The 21799-nt window shown below is 43.3% G+C and overlaps 2 protein-coding genes across 2 annotated transcripts in view; one reads left to right on the top strand and one right to left on the bottom strand.

Moving 5' to 3' along the window:
- TP53BP1 (tumor protein p53 binding protein 1) overlaps positions 1 to 19231 on the top strand; it is a 52767-nt gene extending 33536 nt beyond the window's left edge. The window contains exons 8-18 of the mRNA XM_080807882.1: positions 553 to 705; positions 6201 to 6472; positions 7141 to 7290; positions 7570 to 8000; positions 10546 to 10737; positions 11152 to 11367; positions 13047 to 13262; positions 17008 to 17102; positions 17646 to 17845; positions 18342 to 18487; positions 18869 to 19231. Of these exons, the coding sequence (XP_080664008.1) occupies positions 553 to 705; positions 6201 to 6472; positions 7141 to 7290; positions 7570 to 8000; positions 10546 to 10737; positions 11152 to 11367; positions 13047 to 13262; positions 17008 to 17102; positions 17646 to 17845; positions 18342 to 18487; positions 18869 to 19056 (2259 nt within the window). The 3' untranslated portion in view covers positions 19057 to 19231. The remainder of the gene's footprint in view (positions 1 to 552; positions 706 to 6200; positions 6473 to 7140; positions 7291 to 7569; positions 8001 to 10545; positions 10738 to 11151; positions 11368 to 13046; positions 13263 to 17007; positions 17103 to 17645; positions 17846 to 18341; positions 18488 to 18868) is intronic.
- Positions 19160 to 21799, bottom strand: part of TUBGCP4 (tubulin gamma complex component 4) — a 44533-nt gene continuing 41893 nt past the window's right edge. Inside the window, exons 17-18 of the mRNA XM_080807883.1 lie at positions 21426 to 21565; positions 19160 to 20746 (exon numbers count right to left, since the gene is read on the bottom strand). Coding sequence (XP_080664009.1) covers positions 20734 to 20746; positions 21426 to 21565 — 153 coding nt within the window. The 3' untranslated portion in view covers positions 19160 to 20733. The remainder of the gene's footprint in view (positions 20747 to 21425; positions 21566 to 21799) is intronic.

The following is a 21799-nucleotide window of genomic DNA, read 5'->3' as shown; positions in this document are numbered from 1 at the left end:
TTATTACTTGAAACAGATAAAATATTTCATATTTAATTCTGAGAGAAATCTGTATCTAGTTCTAGGCATAATTAAACTATAGTTTTGGTGACTAATGTGGGAAAAACAGACTGCACTGGGATTAATAGATTACTCTGTTCTTATATAAAGTTCTAAAGAATGCCTTTTATTTAAAGAGATTATGCAAGTATAAGTTTGTATACTTATTGACAAGTCAGCATCAAAAGCTGAAGGATTATAACCTAAAATGTACTTTTATGGGGGTCAGAGTTTTACTTAAATATCCTTGATACAAGTGCTAGATGTTATGATTTTGATTTAGACAGAAATAGGTCATTTTAAGTGATTAACTGTTAAAAACTCTTCCTAGCTTCTGGCTATATAGCTGGTCAATCCCTGTTCTTACCTATAGGTGAGTAGAGTACAAAACAACTAGAAAATTCCGTCACACTAGATTCATGGAACCTCTGAACAATGCTCATCATGAAGAAATTGATCTATGATTCTTTTTGCAGTGAGACCCATGCTTGTGTTCCGTATTTTCTGTCACAGGGAGAGGAAGAGTTTGATATGCCTCAGCCCCCACATGGCCATGTCCTCCATCGCCACATGAGAACAATCCGTGAGGTTCGCACGCTTGTCACCCGTGTCATCACAGATGTGTATTATGTGGATGGAACAGAAGTAGAAAGAAAAGTAACTGAGGTAATACATACTTTGGGTCTCTGTGGCAAATTTCAGTAGAAAAGTTTCCCTGGCTCTCCATGTCCACCCCTACCTGCCTTTCTTGTACAACTAGCTTTTGTGTTTTCCTTTGTCTTATTAGAAAGATGTAAGAACTTGGTAAGAGGAGAGTCTTCTTTTTTTTTTTTTTTAATTTAAAGATTTTATTTATTTGACAGAGAGATCACAAGTAGGCAGAGAGAAAGGGGGAAGCAGGCTCCCTGCAGAGCAGAGAGCCCGATGCGGGGCTTGATGCGGGGCTCGATCCCAGGACCTGGAGATCATAACCTGAGCTGAAGGCAGAGGCTTAACCCACTGAGCCACCCAGGCGCCCCAAGAGGAGTCTTCAATTCTCTTTTTCCCAACCATGAGCTTACTGTTTAACCTTTGGTCATTTATTTAACCAGTTCCATCATGGTTTCAGTTTTTGTAAAGAACAGATTGATGAATCTCTATAAATCCCTGTCATGTATAAATACAGTCTATATTATTTTTAATCCTTGGAAACTCTTAAGGAGCTTTAGAACTCTTCTGCTTTACTCCATGTGTTTTCTCATTGCCTCTCGCTGTTTTCTCACTTGTGTTTATGTTTATTCATTGTGTCCTTTCTTGGTCTCCATTCATGTGTGGTTATACTTGCTGGTAAAGATGCACCTTTATTTCTTAGTAGGATTCATTATGGACTCATTCCCAATGTTGGCACAATATTGGCATTTATTCATTGTCACTGGATAGCATTATACTGACTTTGTTTAGGTCTCATACTAGCTGAAAGTAAACACATTTTCTAGAATTAAAGATGTGGCACCATTCTTGGTACATATGTTAATTTCTAAGAACCATTTTATTAATTGATAAGACGCACAGCTACTTACTTTCCTTCCTTTATTCAGGCACTTTTAAAAAAATCTGCCAGCTAGCCATACGGGAAGTTGAGCTCAGGGAGAATTAAACTTGTATGTGGTTTATTAAATGGAATATATTATTGCTGCTGTTCATTGATGGGCCATTGTGCCCCTCACGGCAGAAAGGATTTGACGTTAGTTTGAGAAATTATCTTGTATTCTTTCTTTATTGTATACCAAAATCCTGGATGTTATCTTCAGTTTTACATTTGTGGGATTTTTTTTTGGTGTTACTACTATTTTGGAAAAACTGGGAACTTACAGCAGCTTTAGAAAAGCGATTTGCTTTCACGGATAGTTTTTATAAATACTGTAATCTAAAATGTTACACTGTAACATTAATTTATTATTTGGTGTGCTTTTTTTTTTTTTTAAGATTTTAGTTATTTATTTGAGTGAGAGAGAGGGAGTGAGAAAACACAAGTGGCAGGCAGAGGCAGAGGGAGAGGGAGAAGCAGACTCCCAGCTCTCCCAGACTCCCAGCTCAGGGTTCAGGATCCCAGAACCCTGAGATCATCACCTAAGCTGGAATCAGACGCTTAACCGACTGAGCCACTCAGGCACCCGATGTGTTTTCTAAAGTATATTTCTGGAAACAGCAGGTCTTTCAGATACTCGGAGAGGAAAAAAATGTGCCATGGTCAAAGTTTGAGAAATACCAAATGCTGTAAAACCTCCCATGCCCCATGAAAATTCATAGTGCATATTACATTAAAGGCTCTAAGAAGTCCTTTATTAAAGATGTTTATTTTATTATTTAATACAGAAGTTAACCATACTTATTTGACAACTGAACATTTTTTAAGGTAGTACTTATTATACCCATATGGAACATAGTTTGGAAAATGCTGCCGTAATTAAATACAGTAATTACAGGAACTAATGTTTCTGTAGTACTAACTATATGCCAGGCACTATTGTAAGGACTTTAAGTGATTTAACTTATTTAAACCTCACAACTAAGCTATGAGGTAGATGCTGTTATCCCATTTTCTAGATGAAGAAATGGAAGCATAGCCAGTAAAAATAACCTACTTTAGGTTACATAGCTAATAAACAGGAACTAGAACTTATCCCATACAGTCTAGGTCTGGAGTCTGCATTCTTAACCACTGCATTTGCTCACTTTCAAGAGTAAAATGATGTATGCAAGAAGTGATGTGTGATTCATATGGTAGTGTGATGAGGAAGAAACTCATCTGAGGGGAATTTTGATACAGTCTTTCTGAATGATGTCTAGAAAGCATTTGAGTTGGACACTGAAGGTTTTAGAAGTTGGGTTGATAAGGGGGAAAGGCATTCCATATAGAAAGCTTGGTGAGTTAAGGCACAGATAGAGTAAAGAGCACACAGGTATGAACAGTCTAGTTGGTAGGCAGCAAAAAAGATGCATGAAGGAGTGTGAAGATTGAGGTCAGAGGATTCTGGGAACTTAACTTTCCTCATATCTTGTATCCTTTGCTTATTATCTTTTAGAGATTTTATTCATTTGTTTACCAGCAGCTTCTTTTTACTGTGTTCCTATACTGTGGCAGGCCCTGGGACTACAAAGATAAAAAAAGACTCCTGTTCTCTAGGAGCAACGAATCCAAAACTTGTTGGTTGCTGAGGTAGGGAGTAGAAAGATGTGTTAGAAGAGGGGGCAGAACCTGCCATCTTACCTGAAGGTGGCTAAAAGATTTTTCAGAATATGTAGTACTCAAAAGTAGCAGACGACATTGAGGGGTGGGGGAGAAAGACTTTATAGACAGAATGAAAAGTTACGTAAATATGTAGATAGCATGATATGCTTAATGAATATTTAGAGGCTCAATATGACACTACAGTCGGGTAGGGAATGGTAGAGAATGCCATCGGGGTTGGTAAAGGCCCACAGCGTAAGGGCTTTTGTATACCATAGAGGAGTTTAGATTTTTATCTTTGGTGTGATGGAGAACCTTGAAAGAATTTTGGAGAAAAGAGTGATGTGCTCAGATTCGTATGTGGGAAAGGTCAGTTTAGTAGCTGTTTAACCATGGATTAGAATGGGTTGAGGCATAGTTGAGACAATAGGTAATGAGTGCCAGGTTAGGACAGTGGTGGTAGGGGTTGAGAGGAGAGACAAGATGCAAGAAATAGAGGGTAAAATTTTGATAGACTGTGGTGAATTCCTGAATGTGGGGATAAAGGGAGAGGGAGGAATATAGCATGGTCCCTGGGCTTTTTGCCTGTGCAGCTAGATAGATGGTGGTACCACACACTGTGTCAAAGAATGTAAATAGAACACTGGTTTGAGAGAGAAGATCATTCAGTAAATATTTACCAAGGGTCTCTTACGTGGCATGCACTGTGCTGGATTTGGGGGATATACATACCCAAGAAAGAAGATAGTGTTACCATCTCTGTCTTAACAGGGCCTCTGTAGTTTGGAAGAAGTGACACACAGGAAAACAAGTAAGAAAATATGTTAAAAAGATCTTAACCGGCCAGCTTAGTGCCTGCGTCTAAGTGATTAGGAGAGCAGTGGCTTTGACTGCAGGACAGTTGCAAAGGCAGGAGTAGCTTGCTACTGTTCCTGGGGCTTACTTTCCAACAGAGATAGAGCCTGGAATCCCAGCCTTTTAGGCTGACCATGCCTCTACTCATTTGTCATATCCAAGTGAAGAGATCGACTTCAGTTCTGGGCTTATAACACCTGTTGTAGTCAGATGACCTTGGCAGATGACAAGACTGGAATCTGGCTGGAGCAGACAGTTTGGTGAAAGGAGACAGTGATTTGAGAAAGTCATATTTATCTCTGACACTTTTTACAGGTGGTGCAATTTCTGGTAAAGACCCTGAGGACACATGGCTGAGGTAGTGGAAAAGGTTGATGGCGGTAATTAGATCAGGAACTTGGGAATTGCTAGAAGGGTCATCTGATGAATGTAAGCCACAGAGGATAGTGACAGATGTAGGGATAGACTGGGAAGGGAGGCTGTGAACCAGGAATTAACAGTGTTCATTCATGAGAGTGAGTGGGTGGGAGGATTTGGTGAGTAATGGGGAGAGGAAAGTTGAACAGAATGGCAAATGGTAGCTTAGTAGGAGCAAGAGGTGGGGAGATAGAAATGGTCTGTTAATGGCAGTGGGGAGCAAGGTTGCCTCTACCTCCAAACTCTTGAATTGAGATTGGTTGAGAAAAACCAGCCTCTGCAGAGAGCCGTAGGGGATGTGAGATGGCACTGGGCATATCCAGGATTCATTCATTGAAGGCAAGGAAATGGAAAGAGGACATTGTGTTTTGGATGGGTTAAATGTCAGGTGTCCTTAGTACATCCAGAGAGAAGACTTTATTGGGTATTTGTATCTGTGAGTTTGGAGCGGAGTCGTCATTGTGTGTTGGCAGACACACAGGGATGAGTCTGGAAAGACTGATCAGGGAAAGCACAGTAGAGTGAGAAAGGAATGAGAAAAGTCCTGTGAAATACTGTTTCTAAAGGATCAGACCAAGAAAGAGGAACCCTAAAAACAAGCACATAAAGAAGTAGCCATAGAGGTGGAATGAAAGTAAAAGTGACTTTGTAGATTCCAAGGGAGAGATTTTCAAGAAGGGAGTGGTCAAAGATAATCATTTAATTATCTTAAGCATTATTTAAATGTGTGTGCTTTGCATACTGTATGCCCAGAGAGGCTATAAATAAACTCAGTTGGAGGAGAATCTGTCTACATGTCTCCCTATCTTTGATGATTTGGATAATAGTGCATGAACAGTCTAGAGCCGGAAGGCAAATATGTAGCACCTGGGCTGTAATTTTCAGTCCTGTGCCCAGAGAGGATGTTGCTGATTGGTCCCAGAACCTTTTAGCAGAAGCCTGGGAATTAGCCTCTAAAGGCTGCTTAAAACTGAACTCCATTTACCACTCCATCAAAGTAAGCATGTGAGATAGTCAGTTTGACATTCCTGTCTTCTATGATACTGCAACCTTATACGTTTTATTACCTTTTTGGTTTTCATTTTTCTAAACAGTAGCACCATTCTTAGCCCGTTTCTGCCTAGTTTTCTGTTTCCTTTATCATTTATGGAAAAGTAATATAACTAATTTCAAAAAACATGTAATTTTATCCACTACTGATCAAATACCCAGAAGGGCCCCTAACCCCTTGTTTTCCTCGTCTAACTTTCCTTCCTTCTTACCTCTCTTCTCCCAGACAAAAATTGCCTCTGTAGTCTGGATTCGACTCCTTACTGTGTTCTTAGTAGCCAAAAGTTGTGAACTTGTTGAGTAAAAAGATAATTTAACTTACTAGCTTATAATAGAGGTCTCTTTCTTTGCAATCCAGTACCACCTTTATTTATTTATTATTGAGCTATAATATAATCCCCGTAGAATGCTCAAGTCTCAAATGTTCAGTTCAGTGGCTTTTGACGATTAATGGTACGTAACCACTACTCAGAACAAGATACAGAACATCTCCATGAGTCCAGAAAGTCTCCTGATTTTTGCTTTTCTGAATTGAAATTTCTATCCATCTCTAGGGTTTTTCAACTTCCACATTAGCATGATGTCATTGTGGCTTCTTTTAGCTTTTGTATCCATTTCTTTCTTGCAGGAGACTGAAGAGCCAATTGTAGAGTGTCAGGAATGTGAAACCGAAGTTTCCCCTTCACAGACTGGGGGCTCCTCAGGTGACCTGGGGGATATCAGCTCCTTTTCCTCCAAGGCGTCCAGCTTACACCGCACGTCAAGTGGGACAAGTCTGTCAGCCATGCACAGCAGTGGCAGCTCAGGGAGAGGAGCCGGACCACTCAAAGGGAAAACCAGCGGGACAGAACCCGCAGATTTTGCCTTGCCCAGCTCCCGAGGAGGCCCAGGAAAACTGAGGTGCAGACAGGGTCTCCAGAGAGAGAGCTACAGCAGGGGCAGGGTTGCTGACATTTTAATATCACAGGAAAAGGGGAGTCATGGGAACCACCCCCCCAATCCTCCAACTAGGATAATTCAAATCCTCTTCTTCCCCTTTTGTTCCTCTCCTATTTGGTTTTGCATGGGAGGTAGGGTGGAGCTCTGTGGGAGCTAGACTTCTAAGAAAATGTAGGAAAACAGGTGAGGGGACTTTGGGAGTGCTGGCATATGCTGCTGCCATCCCCATTTTATGTAGCCTACAAGTGTTTCGGTTGGGAATACAAAAAGTTCAGGGTAGTAACCCCAACTTGACACATTCCTAGCTTCTTGTTATCCTCTGCAGGTGTCTAGAGCCTGAAGTAGAAGAGAAGGCAGGGCGGAAATGGGTGTGCTGTTTTTGAGGGCAGCAGTAGGAGGCTTTGTCAGGAGGGAATAGACTTGTGCAGAGGAGGATGTCCTTTCCTTATTATCCAACACTCCCACTCCCTGGCTGATAGTTTTGGTGGTGGGTGTTCAGACCGGCTTCCTGCTGCCCTGGAGGGCTAGCACATGTTGGCTTGGCATGTAGTTTAAGGGCCGTGGGGAGAGTTTGTGAAGAAAGGACCCAGTCGCAGGTGCTGTCAGACTAACCTGTCTTCATTCTCTAGTCCTAGAAAAGGGGTCAGTCAGACAGGGGCGCCAGTGTGTGAGGAGGATGGTGATGCAGGCCTTGGCATCAGACAGGGAGGGAAGGCTCCAGTCACGCCTCGTGGGCGCGGGCGAAGGGGCCGCCCGCCTTCTCGGACCACTGGAACCAGGTACCCGGGTAGTGTGAGATAACGCTTAGTCTATGACTTGTTCAGAAAAAAAGGGAGTAGAGAGAAGAGAGGGGAGTAGAGAGTATGTGGGGTGTCAGGAGGGACATGAGGGGTCCGCACTGACTGGGGAGTGGGCAGGGATCAGAGAGACTACCGAGAAACCAGGCTTATGCCTGTGCCGGGTCCTCCAAGAACGGGCTGACAAAGGAGCGGGAAACCTGGTAGATAAGTACTTTTCTTAATTCTTACTGCTGCCTCCTATCTCTTATCTCTCTTTAGAGAAGCAGCTGTTCCTGGCCCCTTGGGCATAGAGGACATTTCACCCAGCATGTCACCGGAGGATAAATCCTTCACTCGTATTGTGCCCCGAGTGCCGGACTCCACCAGGCGGGCAGACGTGGGTGCTGGTGCTTTGCGTCGAAGTGACTCTCCAGAGATTCCTTTCCAAGCTGCTGCTGGTCCTTCTGATGGTTTGGATGCCTCCTCCCCAGGGAATAGCTTTGTAGGGCTCCGTGTTGTAGCCAAGTGGTCGTCAAATGGCTATTTTTACTCTGGGAAAATCACTCGTGATGTTGGAGCTGGGAAGTATAAATTGCTCTTTGATGATGGATACGAGTGTGACGTTTTGGGCAAAGACATTCTGCTGTGTGACCCCATTCCACTGGATACAGAAGTGACAGCCCTCTCCGAGGATGAGTATTTCAGTGCAGGTAATAAAGGGGTGGAGTCTGTAAGAGATTTGCTGTGCCGGGGCCAGTCTTCTCTCCGGTCAGTTACTACCAAGAGCCCTCGCTCCAGCCTAATTGCTCTGCGGGGGTCTCCAAAGCTGGCAGTTCCATTCCTATTACACTGGTTACTTTCACACTGCCTTTTTTGGTTCCCTTTGTTGCTTATTTTTGAATGAACTTACTTTGGTATAATATTATATTTACAGGAAATACAGAGTACTGTGCCAAGTACAGAATACTGGGATAGCGTAGGGAGTTGCTGTCCACTCCTCAGCCAGCTTCCCAGCTTTCCCTGTTGTTAACATCTTCCATTAGCATGGTACATTTGTCACAACTAAGAAACCAGCCTAACTCCTTACTAACTAAATTCCAGACCTTATCTGGATTTCATGAGCTTTTATGTGTTCTTTTTCTGTTCTAGGATCCAGTCCATTAGCCTTCATGTGTCCTTTGATCTCCTTTGATCTGTGACAGTTTCTGAATCTTTTCTTCTTTTTCTTGACCTTGACAGTTTGGGGGGGTTAAATATATTGTAGAGTATCACTCAGTTTGGGTCTTCTCATGTTTTATTTGATTAGATCAGAGTGGTAAGGGTTTTGAAAAGAATGCTGGGAAGGTGAAGTGCACTTCTTGTGACATCACAGGAGGTAGAGAGGCCATGACATCCACAGGACATCACTGGTCTTGTTAGTCCTCATCCCTTGGTTAAAGTGTTTGCCAGTTTTGTCCACTGTAAAGTTAGTGTTTTTCCTTTTCACCGCTGAGACTTACATATAGTACCTGCCTTGCTGGGAATCTAGTAGGTGAGTGGCAGATACATTGAGATATTTTTACTTAGGAAGAAGTTGTTTGTACTGTGTTTTTGTGCCTGCATACCTACCGACCATTTACTGTCTAGTTTGAAAAATGGTACTTTTTTTTTTTTCTTATAGTAGCCAGTTCCCTATAATCATGATGGTGAGAGATTTGTATTTGTTATGACTGTTCCGTGTGCCAGTTCTTTGAATATATTGCCTCTTTTCTGTGAGCTAATTTGGACGTAAGTGTTTGTGTTGAGTTTTGTCATTTAAAAATACCGTTTCTGGAGATTGTTTGGAACGTGGATTGGGATATAATGGGCAACAGTGCCTCTGTTAAAGTATCTTCACACCTTCCTGTGATGTAGACTCCTGAGTAGTTGTTTCCCCTTTATTTCGTTGTTAAACTTAACCTCTTAGCTCTGAATAACAGCTCTATGTGGCTTCAGTTAGTAGCACGTGGATTTAGGTCTTTTATGGTCTGTAGCTTATGTAGTTTGTATCAAATATATTCATTCTTCTTTTTCAGATGTAAAGTTTATCTTAGAGGTCCTCTTAAGACAGATGGTCTGTATCCAGGGTGAATTATGGCATCGGAGTTGGGGGGAGGCTGTGTCTCATTTATTGAGACTGTTTACTAATGTCAATGTTAGCCACCTTTAGTTTTAATAAGTTCATCAGTATGAAGTTTATTTTTGCTTTGGGCTTCTTTGTCCTTTTCAAGAGGGTCTTTGTGATTTAATTTCCTGATAGAGGTTTAAGCAAGGGGAAAGGGAGTGATTGTGTGGCATAGATAGAGAACCAAGGCTTGCTTTCATGTCTGTATTTCTTTCCTTGGTGGCACATGCTCTGGGTTTCTTTTAGCCCTTCTTTCAAGCACAGGCTAATGGGGGAAAACAAACAAACCTTTTAAAAGGTGTTCATGATAATATAATGCATTGTTTTTACCTCATATATGTGTTTTGTGTGTGTGTGTGTATACACATATATATTGCACATGTGTGTGTAAATTGTTTGATAGGTAGAGGGAACTTTTCATAGGTTTCAGAATGGGTTTTACCCAAGACCACACTGCTTGGTGGTGGCAGAATTAGACCTAGGTCTAGGTCTCCTGAATTCTAGCCCTGATCCCTTTTATATTTCACATTGTGTTCCTTCTAACCGAGAGGCCTTATTTTTAGGTTCTGAATCAGAGCAAGAAATAGATAAGAGGGAAAATTAGGCAGGAGAGGCAGAATTTATTTATTTTTTCCTTTCTTTGCTCTGTATCTCTGTTTTGATTTAGCCACACAGACACATGTTCTCTTTTAGTGTGATGTCATCTTTCACCTACAGCTTAACTCAAGAATTATCACTCAGCCTCCAGAGACGCCAAGAAGGAAAGGTTTAGTAAGTTATAATGGGATTGTTAAGAAACCACATGTTGTCTCACTTCAAAAAATAATTGAACTACTAACAACTCGAAGGCTGGCTTTAGGAAGTTATTTTATAACTGAAGAGTTCCTTCTGTTAAGAACCTTTCCATGTCCCAACCCCAGGGTAGTAGCTACATTCCTTCCTAAGTGGTGGTGATGTCTGGGATTGACCACTGGAATTTCTTTAAGTACTGGCTTCAGCCCCCTATTGTACCTTTTAATGCCCTGCCCCAAGCCTGCTGTGCAGAGCCATGGTGAGTCGGTGCCAAGCAACCTAAAACAACAGCAGGCCGCTCTTCTGTTGTTCCCACTCAGGGGTGGTGAAAGGGCACAGGAAGGAATCTGGAGAATTGTACTACAGCATTGAAAAAGAAGGCCAAAGGAAGTGGTACAAGCGAATGGCTGTCATCCTGTCCTTGGAGCAAGGAAACAGACTGAGGGAGCAGTATGGCCTTGGTCCATACGAGGCAGTAACCCCCCTCACCAAGGCAGCAGATATCAGCTTGGGTAAGACCTTTGCTTCCTGAAAAACTGCCCCCAGGCCCTGCTCTGTTTGTGTTAGGAGGAGTGAATTCTAGAGCAGTAAGCATGCCTCCCTAAATCTTAGTACTCCTGTGGTGTATGAGATACTGATGAGCTGCTGTTTTCTGGAGCCATTGCCTATCTCTGTTTCCTTCCCAGGACCAGACAGTAAGTCCTCAGATTCTTCTGACCTCCCCAGTTTTTTGCAGGGGGCCAGGCACACTTCAGTCATGACTGAGACTGAGAAAGAAAGGGTGATGGCTTGAAGAGAGGTTTTGTGCTGCCTGGGAGGTGGAGGAAAGGGTGTGTGATCTCTAACTCAGGCCCTGCCCAGCTTCATGGAGTCCAGGGCCTCATGGTCTCATGGAGTTGACCAACCTTTGGCTTACCCTATTCTAGACAATTTGGTGGAAGGGAAGCGGAAACGGCGCAGCAACATCAGTTCCCCGGCCACCCCCGCTGCCTCCAGCAGCAGCAGCACAACCCCTACCCGCAAGACCACAGAAAGCCCTCGTGCCTCCTCGGGAGTTCCCTCAGGCAAAAGAAAACTAATCACCTCTGAAGAGGAACGGTCCCCTGCCAAGCGAGGCCGGAAGTCTGCCACTGTGAAACCTGGTGAGTGCTCCCTTTTGCCTCATTATCCCTCAGACCACTATGGAATGCAGGGCTAGCTGCCGGAGAGATGGAGCCTGAGAAGTGGCGGTGGCTCCTCTGTCCTGGCTACAAAGATGGGGTCCCGTACAAGCCCCAGGTAGTACTCCGCTTACTGCATCCACCTTTATGCATCTCCCAGCAGAGTCCAGTAGAGGTAGATAGGACATGAAATCTTGGTTGGAAACGTTCATTGACTTCCGTGTAGGTTCTAAGAGAGGGAAAGAAGTACTGAATTTTAAGCAGATTCAAAATAGGTGAAACTGGTCTTACATATCTTCTTTACCTGGCACCATCTTCTACCTCAGGAAGCTCTGCTTCCCCCTCCCTTGCACTCAGGGTCCTCTGGCTCTCCCAGACTTCCTCTTGAAAGCTAGTACCTCACTCTGCATCTCCCGTCCTCGTACTGTTCCCAAACAACTGCTTTCCAGTCCCTCATGCTTCATATTAACAGAATTTATCTATCTTTATCTGTCTTTGTTTTATAGTCTCTACTATGATCCTTTCATATCCATTGGGGTTCTAGAGACACAGGGATAAAGTCCTCCTCTCTGCCCTGAGGGAGCCCTCTCAGTCCAGCAAACTGAAGGACTTCATTGATTGTTACATGTCCATTGTCCTGGCACTAGAACTGCTTTTGTTTCCTGTGTTTTGGGGTTGTGTCATCTCCATATATATCTCACACTCCTGTTGTGTTCAGGTTATGTGAGGCATGGAACTAACTGCTTTACACATAAGACCTCAGATAATCCCTATGAGGTATAGATGTTAGAATTCCTGTTCCAGTTGAAGAATCTGTGGCACAGGAGAGTGGGCTGACTTTGCCAAGGTGACCGAGTCATCCAGAAGTCACACTCAGGCAGTTCGATTTTGAAGTCAAAGCTTATACATACTGCATCAGACTGTGCTTCTCCTGCTGGTTTTGTTTTAGGGAGGCATGACCTGTCTGTCATCTTAGCCTCCTAATGAGGCTATGATTCCGCTTCTCCAAATCAGGTATTTGTTTTCTTTCTGTGGACTTATTGGGGCACTCCTAGCATGGGTGTTCTGGGAGTCCTGGGCTGGCTGGTTCACTTACCTACCACCAGGGGTTGGAAACTGGGACAATTGAAGCAGGCTGGTTTGATGGCGCTCCATCAACGTGTAAGAACACTTTCTTACCAAGTATTCTGTGCACCGTTCTGGTGAGGGTCAGGCATAGGATGAACTATCTGCCAGGGACGTTTCTTGGTAATAAAAAAGGTGGGCTTATTGTTGTCTGTTTTTAAGGGCTGTTTCAAGATAACACATATCTTGGGGGATTCTGAGCACTGGGCAAAGAAAGTGGGCTGAAGATTTCCAAATAATTTTTCATTCCTACCTAAGCTTTGTTTGTATTAGAACCACCACCTTCTTCAAATGATCTCGGAAGTATTTGGTTTGGCTATATAAAAACAATACTAGTTGATTTTAATCTATGAAAATAATGTATACATCATCATGACTGTAAAATTTAAATATATCACATTTCTCTGCACTGTAAATTGGGTCCTACGTTATTGACCATATAGCTCAAAAAAGTTGGTCAGGACCTTCCCAGCCCATCCTGTCGTGCCCAGGCAGTGGTCTGTAGCCTTCTAGTAACTGCGCTCTGTCCTTTCCAGGTGCGGTGGGGGCAGGAGAATTTGTGAGCCCCTGTGAGAGTGGAGACAACATGGGTGAACCCTCTGCCCTGGAAGAGCAGAGAGGGCCCTTGCCCCTCAACAAGACCTTGTTTTTGGGCTATGCTTTTCTTCTCACCATGGCCACAACCAGTGACAAGTTGGCCAGTCGCTCCAAACTGCCAGACGGTCCTGCAGGAAGCAGTGAGGAAGAGGAGGGTAAGTCCATAGGAAGCTCTGGGGGCTCTGACACTTGGGTACTTTCTTCCTTTCTGTTCACTTTATGAGCCTACAAAGGTGGCAGTCCAGGTGGCATCTCGGATCTTGGTCAGGGAAAATTAATGAGCCCTGCCTTTTGATTTATAGACTGTTTCCACAGAATTCCTTTTGGTGGCTCCTCAAAACAACGCTGTGAGCCAGATGGGAGATAGATCTTACCGTCTGCTTTACAGATGAGGAAACCAGCTTGGAGAGGTTAAATAATCGCTTTTTGTCTGCAGTAATGGTAGAGTTGGGACTAGAACCCCTGTTCGTTTTATCCTACTATAGTCATCCGGATCCGTCAAGTTTCTGAATGCCTTGCTACTTTCCCATCTATCTGTGTGCTAGGGGCAACTGCTAGAGAAGACCCACGTGAGGGCCAAAGTTCAGTCTCTTGAGGTCTGAGTGTAAGACTGAGAATGTAGGGTTCCCACAGCCCCTGGGTGATTACAGAGAAGCAGCTTCTAAGCCTTTGCAGCTCTTGTACCTCTCTTCAACCTTAAACCTCATCTGTATATGCATTTCTGCGTTGTCTGTTACATAGGGTTTGAGTGAAGGCTGCGGTGGGGAGAGTTAAAAAATTGTTTCAGCTGTCTGAAAAGTGTGATCTAGGAGACAAAATGGACAGATAAAAATGTATACACTGTAAGTGACTCAGCAGCATCCAGGTGGGATGATGTTCTGCAGGTTAGAGTTGAATCTCGCAAGAGGGGATCACATTAGGGAACATGGTTATCGTAAAAGAGCAGCACTGCAGATCTGTGATGGTTGGCATGTCAGGTGCGTGGATGACTCTCTGCTAACTAACCAAAACTATATCTCACCCACCGTAGCCATGTGGAGATCTTTACAGGGACGCAGATCTTTACAGGTGGTCAGGGAGTTGCAGTTAGGGTTTATGCTGTTTGGAAGGTGCATAAACGGAGTCATCAGCAGAGTGTCTCTAGCGTGCGGGAGCAGGTGGCATGTGCGGGGTTTCAGGGTTGTGCACCAAGCCTTTTTTGTCAGAATTGAGATAGGTATAGGTCCTACCTATAGGCAAGGAGATAAGGTGTCTGTTTTCCTAGCCAAGAGTGTAGTTTTACATTGATCATAATGAGTCCCTTGGGGATTGTGTGAAATGTGTTGTGGGATCAAAACAGTGTGTGTGGTCTTGTTTTCTTTTGCTTTTGCAGAATTGTTAGACTCTGAACCTTCCTTATTCTCCAGCACACTCCTAGCCGTTCCCTAGACCCAGGACTTGGCAGTTCTGTAGATATTTTATTTGTGGGTTGGTACAGCATGGTCAAGAAAGCCAGCTTTGGTATGAGATGCAGACTGTCCAGTTCCTTAAACGTCTGTGACCATGTGTAAGATTAATAAACCCAGCCTAGAAGAATTCCCTCCATTGCTGATACATGAAATGTTTTTAATCCCAACCTTCTAACTAAACGTGAAGGGAGGTAGGCCTTGTCTAAATGAGGAGGGAACTGGACTTTTTTTTAGAGATATTTCCAGGTTTCTACTTCTTCTTCTTCTTCTTCTTCTTTTTTTTTTTTTTAAGATTTTATTTATTTATTTGACAGAGTGCACAAGCAGGGGGATCAGCAGGCAGAGGGAGAGGCAGGGCTAAGCATGGAGCCTGATGCAGGGCTTGATCCCAGGACCCTGGGATCATGACCTGAGCCCAAGGCAGACGCTTAACTGACTGAGCCACCCATGTGTCCCGATTTCCAGGTTTCTTGTGGAAAATGTGGTTATAGTGAACACGTCTGTTTTATGTTGCTCCTTTATTGTTGGATTATTGCCCCAAAGTACCAAAGTCCTTGATATTTTTAGTATGTTGAAGGTCCCTCAATCTCAAGAAGCCTAAAGACACTTGTACTAAAACAGTCTTCTAACAGAATATTAAGTTTTAAAGAAACCATGTGGTATGACTTGTAGATAAATGGGAATCTCTTAGATGCTACTTTAGATAAGGAGCTCATAAAATAATTTGAATTCATTTAATGAGACCTATTTATTCATGAATTAAGAATATGGCACTTGGTTTTGTTGGGAGGCATACTATCAGTGACCCATCAGCCATGGGGATTTGACTCTAGAGTTGGATTCATTTAGTACCTTCATCCTTTAGATGATGGAATTAAAAACCTGTTCATTTTAGCCTCTGGTGGGGCAGGGCCACTCATAAGTCACAAATAAAGAAAATTAAATCCAAAATGAAAAAAAGTAGAGGAGTAGACTACTGCTACCTAGGTGGGATAATGTTTGATTACACAAGATGCAAGGAAACATAATTGGTGATTAAAACCAAAGAGGTCAGGACTAGAAACAGACCTGGATTAAGCAGACGTAACTGAAGCCTTGGGAAGAAAGGACCACACAAGGCCTTGGCAGTGACTCAGCAGTAGAGTGTAGGTACTAAAAATTGTGACTCAGCAGTAGAGTGTAGGTACTAAAAATTGTGACGAGGTGTATTGAGATAGATCAACAGGATGCAGTGACAAGCCTGAGAAATAGTTCTGCTATATTCTGAGTTGTTTACAACCATTTAGAGTTTCCAGTTTGAGCTCTCATTTTAAGAGGAACATGGAGAATGCTTAGTCAAGAAAAGAGCAATGAAGGTGAATGAGCCAGCCAGTCAGACCTTCCCGGAGGTGTAGAATCCTGACTGTGGGGCACCAGCACTCTGGGCAGCTCCAGCAGGCAGGGAGGGCAGCACAGGGCTGGCCTCAAGGGGTCTGCTTTGCCAGCGTTTACCACTGGGCATGAGGGGGATGGGAAGTGGTCCTGGCTCTGAACTCTTAATGAATTTGGTTGGGTTTTTTATTTGTGATAAGTTCATTAGAACTTAATTTCTCAAAAATCTTAACTAAAATCTCTAATGTCTTGCTTTTTTCTTTTCTTTTTTTTAATGTGTTATTTATATATGAGAGGAGCAGATATTTGGTCAAAAGAAGCAGTTTCTAATTGCCTAGGGTCATTACAGCTTCAGCCTCATCTCTCATAACTTCTACTTCACCCTCAAGACTGTAATGCAGTCATTGATGTTCAGTGTCCTGAGGTACTTCAAGATCATCAAAGGTAGATAGTTTTCAATAAAAAGGTTGAAATAGGATTTTTCTGGCTAGACTTCACTTAATCAGTTACATTTTAGAAACCCTACTTTCTTTGAGCCTTCTGGTTCATCACAGTTTTAGTGTATAGGGGGTAAAACTGCTGATGAAGGGGGAATTTGAAGGCTTTGTTAGAAAAAGTGTGAATCAGCTATTCTTTATCTCCACAAGCAGGCAGAATTAGAGGAAATGGGCTTAGTTTGCAGGAGAGATTGAGGGTAGGCATAAAGGACAGCTTCCTGATGGTAAGGGTTACTCATATTGGAGTACCCACCATGGGAACTGGTTGTGTGTCCATCCTTATTAACAGTCCCATGACTCAGTACACAAACCTTTGATGTTTTTAGGTCCAGGACCTACCCCATTTCCCATCTTCCCTACCCCTTCCGCTCTTGTCCCTTCTTTTGGCAGCATTTTGTAGTCCTCATGACAGAGCTCTTTCTGACCCATGGGAAAGCCCTTGATCCGTCTTTGGGATACAGTGCTATACAGATAGTGGGGGGAGTGTGAAAGGAGGCAGTAAGAAGCAGTCTTAAAGTAGCGAATAAGAAACCAACTAGTAATTATGATCTTGGTTGTTTTTTGTTTTCTGTTTTTTTAAATAGAATTTTTAGAAATTCCTCCTTTCAACAAGCAGTATACAGAATCCCAGCTTCGAGCAGGAGCTGGCTATATCCTTGAAGACTTCAATGAAGCCCAGGTGAGGAGTTTCTTTGTGTAGCTTCCCGAGTGGGTCAGCGATGAGAAGAACCTGAGAGGGAGGGGATGGGTTTCATAGGCAACCCCACGAAAACCCTTTCCACAGTTCAGGAACTGGGAAACTGCTACAAGTTTTGCATGAAATAGAATTTTTACTTTTATGTAAGGAAGAGAAGTTGGAACCCTTATTTGTTAAAGGCTGTGGTTCTGTTTCTGGGACAAAAGCAGATTAAAACTTGTGTTTAATAGAAATCCCCATTATAGTGTTGCTGATTCTCAGCCTGGAAGATTGAATACCTGGGCTTGTGTTGTCCCTTGAGGGTTTAAGCCCCCAGAAAAACCTGCAGGTGAGGCAGAGAGAGTACCTAGGGCAATGCCTTGGGCCTTTCATTGAGAAAGGAAGTGTTGGGCAGAAGGATAGGCTCAACCCCATTTTGGGTAGTATTTGGAAGTGTTCAGATCTGTTCTCAGCAACTCAGGGCTGCTGTTCTGGGGCTTTCTGTAGAAGTCACCAGACCTATTGGTTCTGTTCCTTTTCTTCCAGTGTAACACAGCCTATCAGTGTCTCCTAATTGCGGATCAGCACTGTCGAACCCGGAAGTATTTCCTGTGCCTTGCCAGTGGGATTCCTTGTGTGTCTCATGTCTGGGTCCATGATAGTTGCCATGCCAACCAGCTCCAGAATTACCGTAATTATTTGCTGCCTGCTGGGTACAGCCTTGAGGAACAAAGAATTCTGGATTGGTGAGTATTTGAGAGCCCATCTAGGATGGTAGGCAGGAAGACAGCAAGCTTTTGGAGGGGGGAGAATCTAGGTGAGAGTGTATTTGTAGAAACTATAATTGTCATAGAATAAATTAGAGAATTTCAGTGAGTTCTTTTCATCAGTTCATCTAATTATGTTCCTGATGTATCCTGGTTAAGGACCTTTTGAAAATGTGTGAGGATCCATGTAGGTTCAGTATTCTAGACCTCTAAGGTTAGGGGACTAAGTTTTAAGCAAGGCATTTTATTCTCAGCCCCAGGATGGATCTGGACAGCAGAAGGGCTGAATTAGAATGCCAGGATTACAGAAAATACATGATTCACAGGAGAGAAGGGGAGTGGTGTCCTAATGCAGGACTTTGGGAAGCATTCACATGGGCCCAAGTCCCATGGCAGAAGGGCTCCTGTTGGAAGTAATCTGTCATGCTAAGGTCTTTTCCAGTTCCAAGATGCTGTGTCTCTGACTCCTTCATAGGCAACCCCGCGAAAACCCTTTCCACAATCTGAAGGTACTCTTGGTGTCAGACCAACAGCAGAACTTCCTGGAGCTCTGGTCTGAGATCCTCATGACTGGGGGGGCAGCCTCCGTGAAGCAGCACCATTCAAGTGCCCATAACAAAGGTGCGTCCCTGCAGAGTGTGTGTGGTGGTACTGCTCTAAGGAGGGCCTCAGACCCGCGGGTGCTCGGCCTTGTGGTCTGACTGGCTGACCTTACCCACGTTTCTGAGAGAGGAAAGGTACCACCCTCAAGAGGTGAGCCACTAGGAATGAGGCCCTGGGTTGTTGATGCTTCTGCTGCTGTCCAGTGGTGTATTGATAAACATGCCTATAAGGTTAGCATCTAATGATGGTGACTTTTCACTTTTGGTTGTGATTAGTAACACTGACGTGAAAAGCTTGAGTTTGGGCGCAGTGCTATGCACTGGCTAGGAAACACGTCTTTTTCCACGGAAGGCTAAATCCAGTCTCCTCTCTTCCCTCACCTTCCCCTGCTTCCTGCAGATATTGCATTAGGGGTATTTGACGTGGTGGTGACGGATCCCTCATGCCCGGCCTCGGTGCTGAAGTGTGCGGAAGCATTGCAGCTGCCTGTGGTGTCGCAGGAGTGGGTGATCCAGTGCCTCATTGTTGGGGAGAGAATTGGATTCAAGCAGCATCCAAAATATAAACACGATTATGTTTCTCACTAAGGATACTTCGTCTCATTGATTTTATTCCTGATGTTGTGGAGATTGTGTTTTAACCATGTTTTAAATGTGTCTTGTGTGTAACTGGATTCTTTGCATGGATCTTGTATATAGTTTTATTTGCTGGACTTTTATGATAAAATAAATGTTGAATCTCTTTGGTTGTAGTAACTGGGATTTCTTCATCCATTTCTTGAACTTAATTGCAGAACAAAAAGCAAGACAAACCTAGTACCTTCTGCGGTTTTCAATAGGCTTGTTCATAGTAGGAGGACAGCTAGCCAAGGTAAATAAGTGAAATTTTTAAAATTTTCTGTGGCATCTTTGTCAAAAGGTTATCCTGGGCTAAAATTTGACTTCAAAAACCTGATTTTACAGTAGGCCCAAATCAATAGATGAAGCAAAGTTAAATAGAATTGGGCATCTCCTGTTAATTAAAAAAAAATCATCTTAGAGCTGAGCTCACTCACAGCTGACCTGTGGGTACTGTACTCTGAGAACTAAAAAGGAAAAAGCACCAATTGCTGTGAAAGGGCAGTGACTATAAGCCTGATGGGATGACTTTCTGCAAGGATAAACACGAGAAACACAGGGACAACACTTGGAAATGTTAGCAGCTCTGGCCAGAGGTCCAATTTTTAACTTATTGCTGTTATGGTTCCTAGAAGCTATTCCTTCCCTACCCCTAAGCAGCATCCCTGTTGATGTCCTGTCATTCTCTGAAGCAGGAGTTAAAAAGTTTTCCCTGCCAGTTAGCAAATATTTTAGGCCTTCTGGGCCATTTGACGTGTCACAAAACCTTTGCCATGACAGCATGAAAGCAATCACAGACAACAGGTAAATGAGTGTGGCTGGGTTCCAATAAAATTTCATTTACAAAAACAGGTGGTGGGCCAGAGTTTGCTAACTTCTCCACAGACAGTAGTGGAAAGGGTAACCTTCAGCACACAAGTGTAGGAAATAGGATACAGTATGTGGTAAAAAAGGACCAGAATCACTGGCTATAAACTGAGGCTGGAATGCTGCATTCTGTTTCTCATTATAGAGGGAGTTGTTCAATAAACATTTATTTTTGTTCACACCAATATGAACATTAATAATTACAGTAATGGTTGGGCCAGATTAGGGGAAACTTAACTCTTGTGGTTTTTCCAAGAGGGGATAATAAGACTTGCAGTTTTCAATATTTGGAACCTAGAAATTTGACCTCAGGCTTTTTCTTAAGGACTCCTTTTCTTTGTTAAAATAGGAATAATTAAACACGTCGTCAATAGCTAGAATTGCCCTTTTTCCAGTCTGAAATAATTGGAAGTTATTACTTAACTGCTGTCTCTCGCAGCTTGACCAGTACCTCGGCACATAGTAGGTGCTCAACAAATGGACGTGTCTGACAGATGTTCTCCATGTAATGGATCTTGCAAGGTCAGCAGAGGGAGAGCTGGCACCACATGTCCTCCATGGTGGATGAGTTAAGAACTCCCTTAAGATAGGGTAGATTGTTCCACATGGGAAGGATTTGTACCCATGAAATGTTCAATAGTAGTAGCTTCTAGGAGGAAAGGTAGGGCCCTCAGTAGACGGCAGGCATTTGCAGAGTGGCTGGAGAGTGGGATGTTTTGAATTTTCTGTCACGGATGTGGGAACGCAGTGAGAGACTGCTGGTTTGTGAACCAGTTATTTTCACATCCCGAAACTATAAAAGAAAAAAAGAACCTCATCAAATATGCTTTCCCAAGATTTTCTTCAAAGAAAGAGTAATCAGGGCAGCCTGTAATATACCTAATGTCATCTTCTAAACTGTTTCTTGGACTCTTCTGCTTAAAATCACTTAGGAAAAATCTGCTTGAGGACATTTGAGAGAGAAAAAGGAGAACAATAAAGCGCTTTTTAAAAATAGGAGAGACCTCTGAGAAAAGCCAACCACCACTGAATCTTGGTGGTGGTTCCACTGAATGTTGGATTAAAAAGCCAAGAATTTGAAGGGGCGATCACCTTTCCCATGCATGGAAGCTGGGGACTAGAAGCCAGGGAGGCAGGGTGCCTGGCGCTGCAGAGCTGGTTAATGTCAGAACTGGGAACCAGCCACAGCCACTCCACTTCCCAGTTCGTTCTTCCTGCCCAGCTGAGAACTAAAAACCCATCTCAGCATCAGTTTTAGTATTTCACTATGATGGTGGCTTTTACGAGAAGTTAAGCTTCATTAATATAAATAAAGATGATCAGACACAGCCCTTTATCTCAGCCTTAGTTTCCTTGTTTATAAAATGAGGCCATTTGGACAAGACGGTGGCTACCGTCTCTTAGCTCTGGAATTATAAATTGTTACAAAGTCACATACAGAGTCCACGAACTTCCCCAAGGCTTGTTCGTACCTGCCCAGAGTTCCACCGGCCTGGGTGTAATATTTGTTATAATCTAGTCGTAAGAGTAGTTGAGCCAAATCTGAGTTGATCTGATGGTTCCGAACACTGGAGAGAATCTTGAATAGCAGTGAAGACTGGCGGCTGAAGCCCTGCAAAGGAGAAGGACCCGGCTGTCACTCCTCTCAGACTCACCAACTGTCCATGTGGAGTGAGGTGGGAGCGGAGGAGCTCCTTGAAAAACTCTTCCTCAAAATTCTACAGCACCAGCTGGCCTTCCCACAGCCTTGCTTCTCTTAGCTCCTAAAAGGTCTTCTTAGGACAGAGTCCACAGATAGCATGACTTTCTGTGAAAGTATACTCCCATGCTCAGTAGGAAGTTAGCA

This window comes from Martes martes, assembly GCF_963455335.1.
Source record: "Martes martes genome assembly, chromosome: 7".
NCBI classification, from domain to species: Eukaryota; Metazoa; Chordata; class Mammalia; order Carnivora; family Mustelidae; genus Martes; species Martes martes.
The sequence above is the reverse complement of the archived record's forward strand: the minus strand, read 5'-3'. Positions and strand labels throughout refer to the sequence as shown.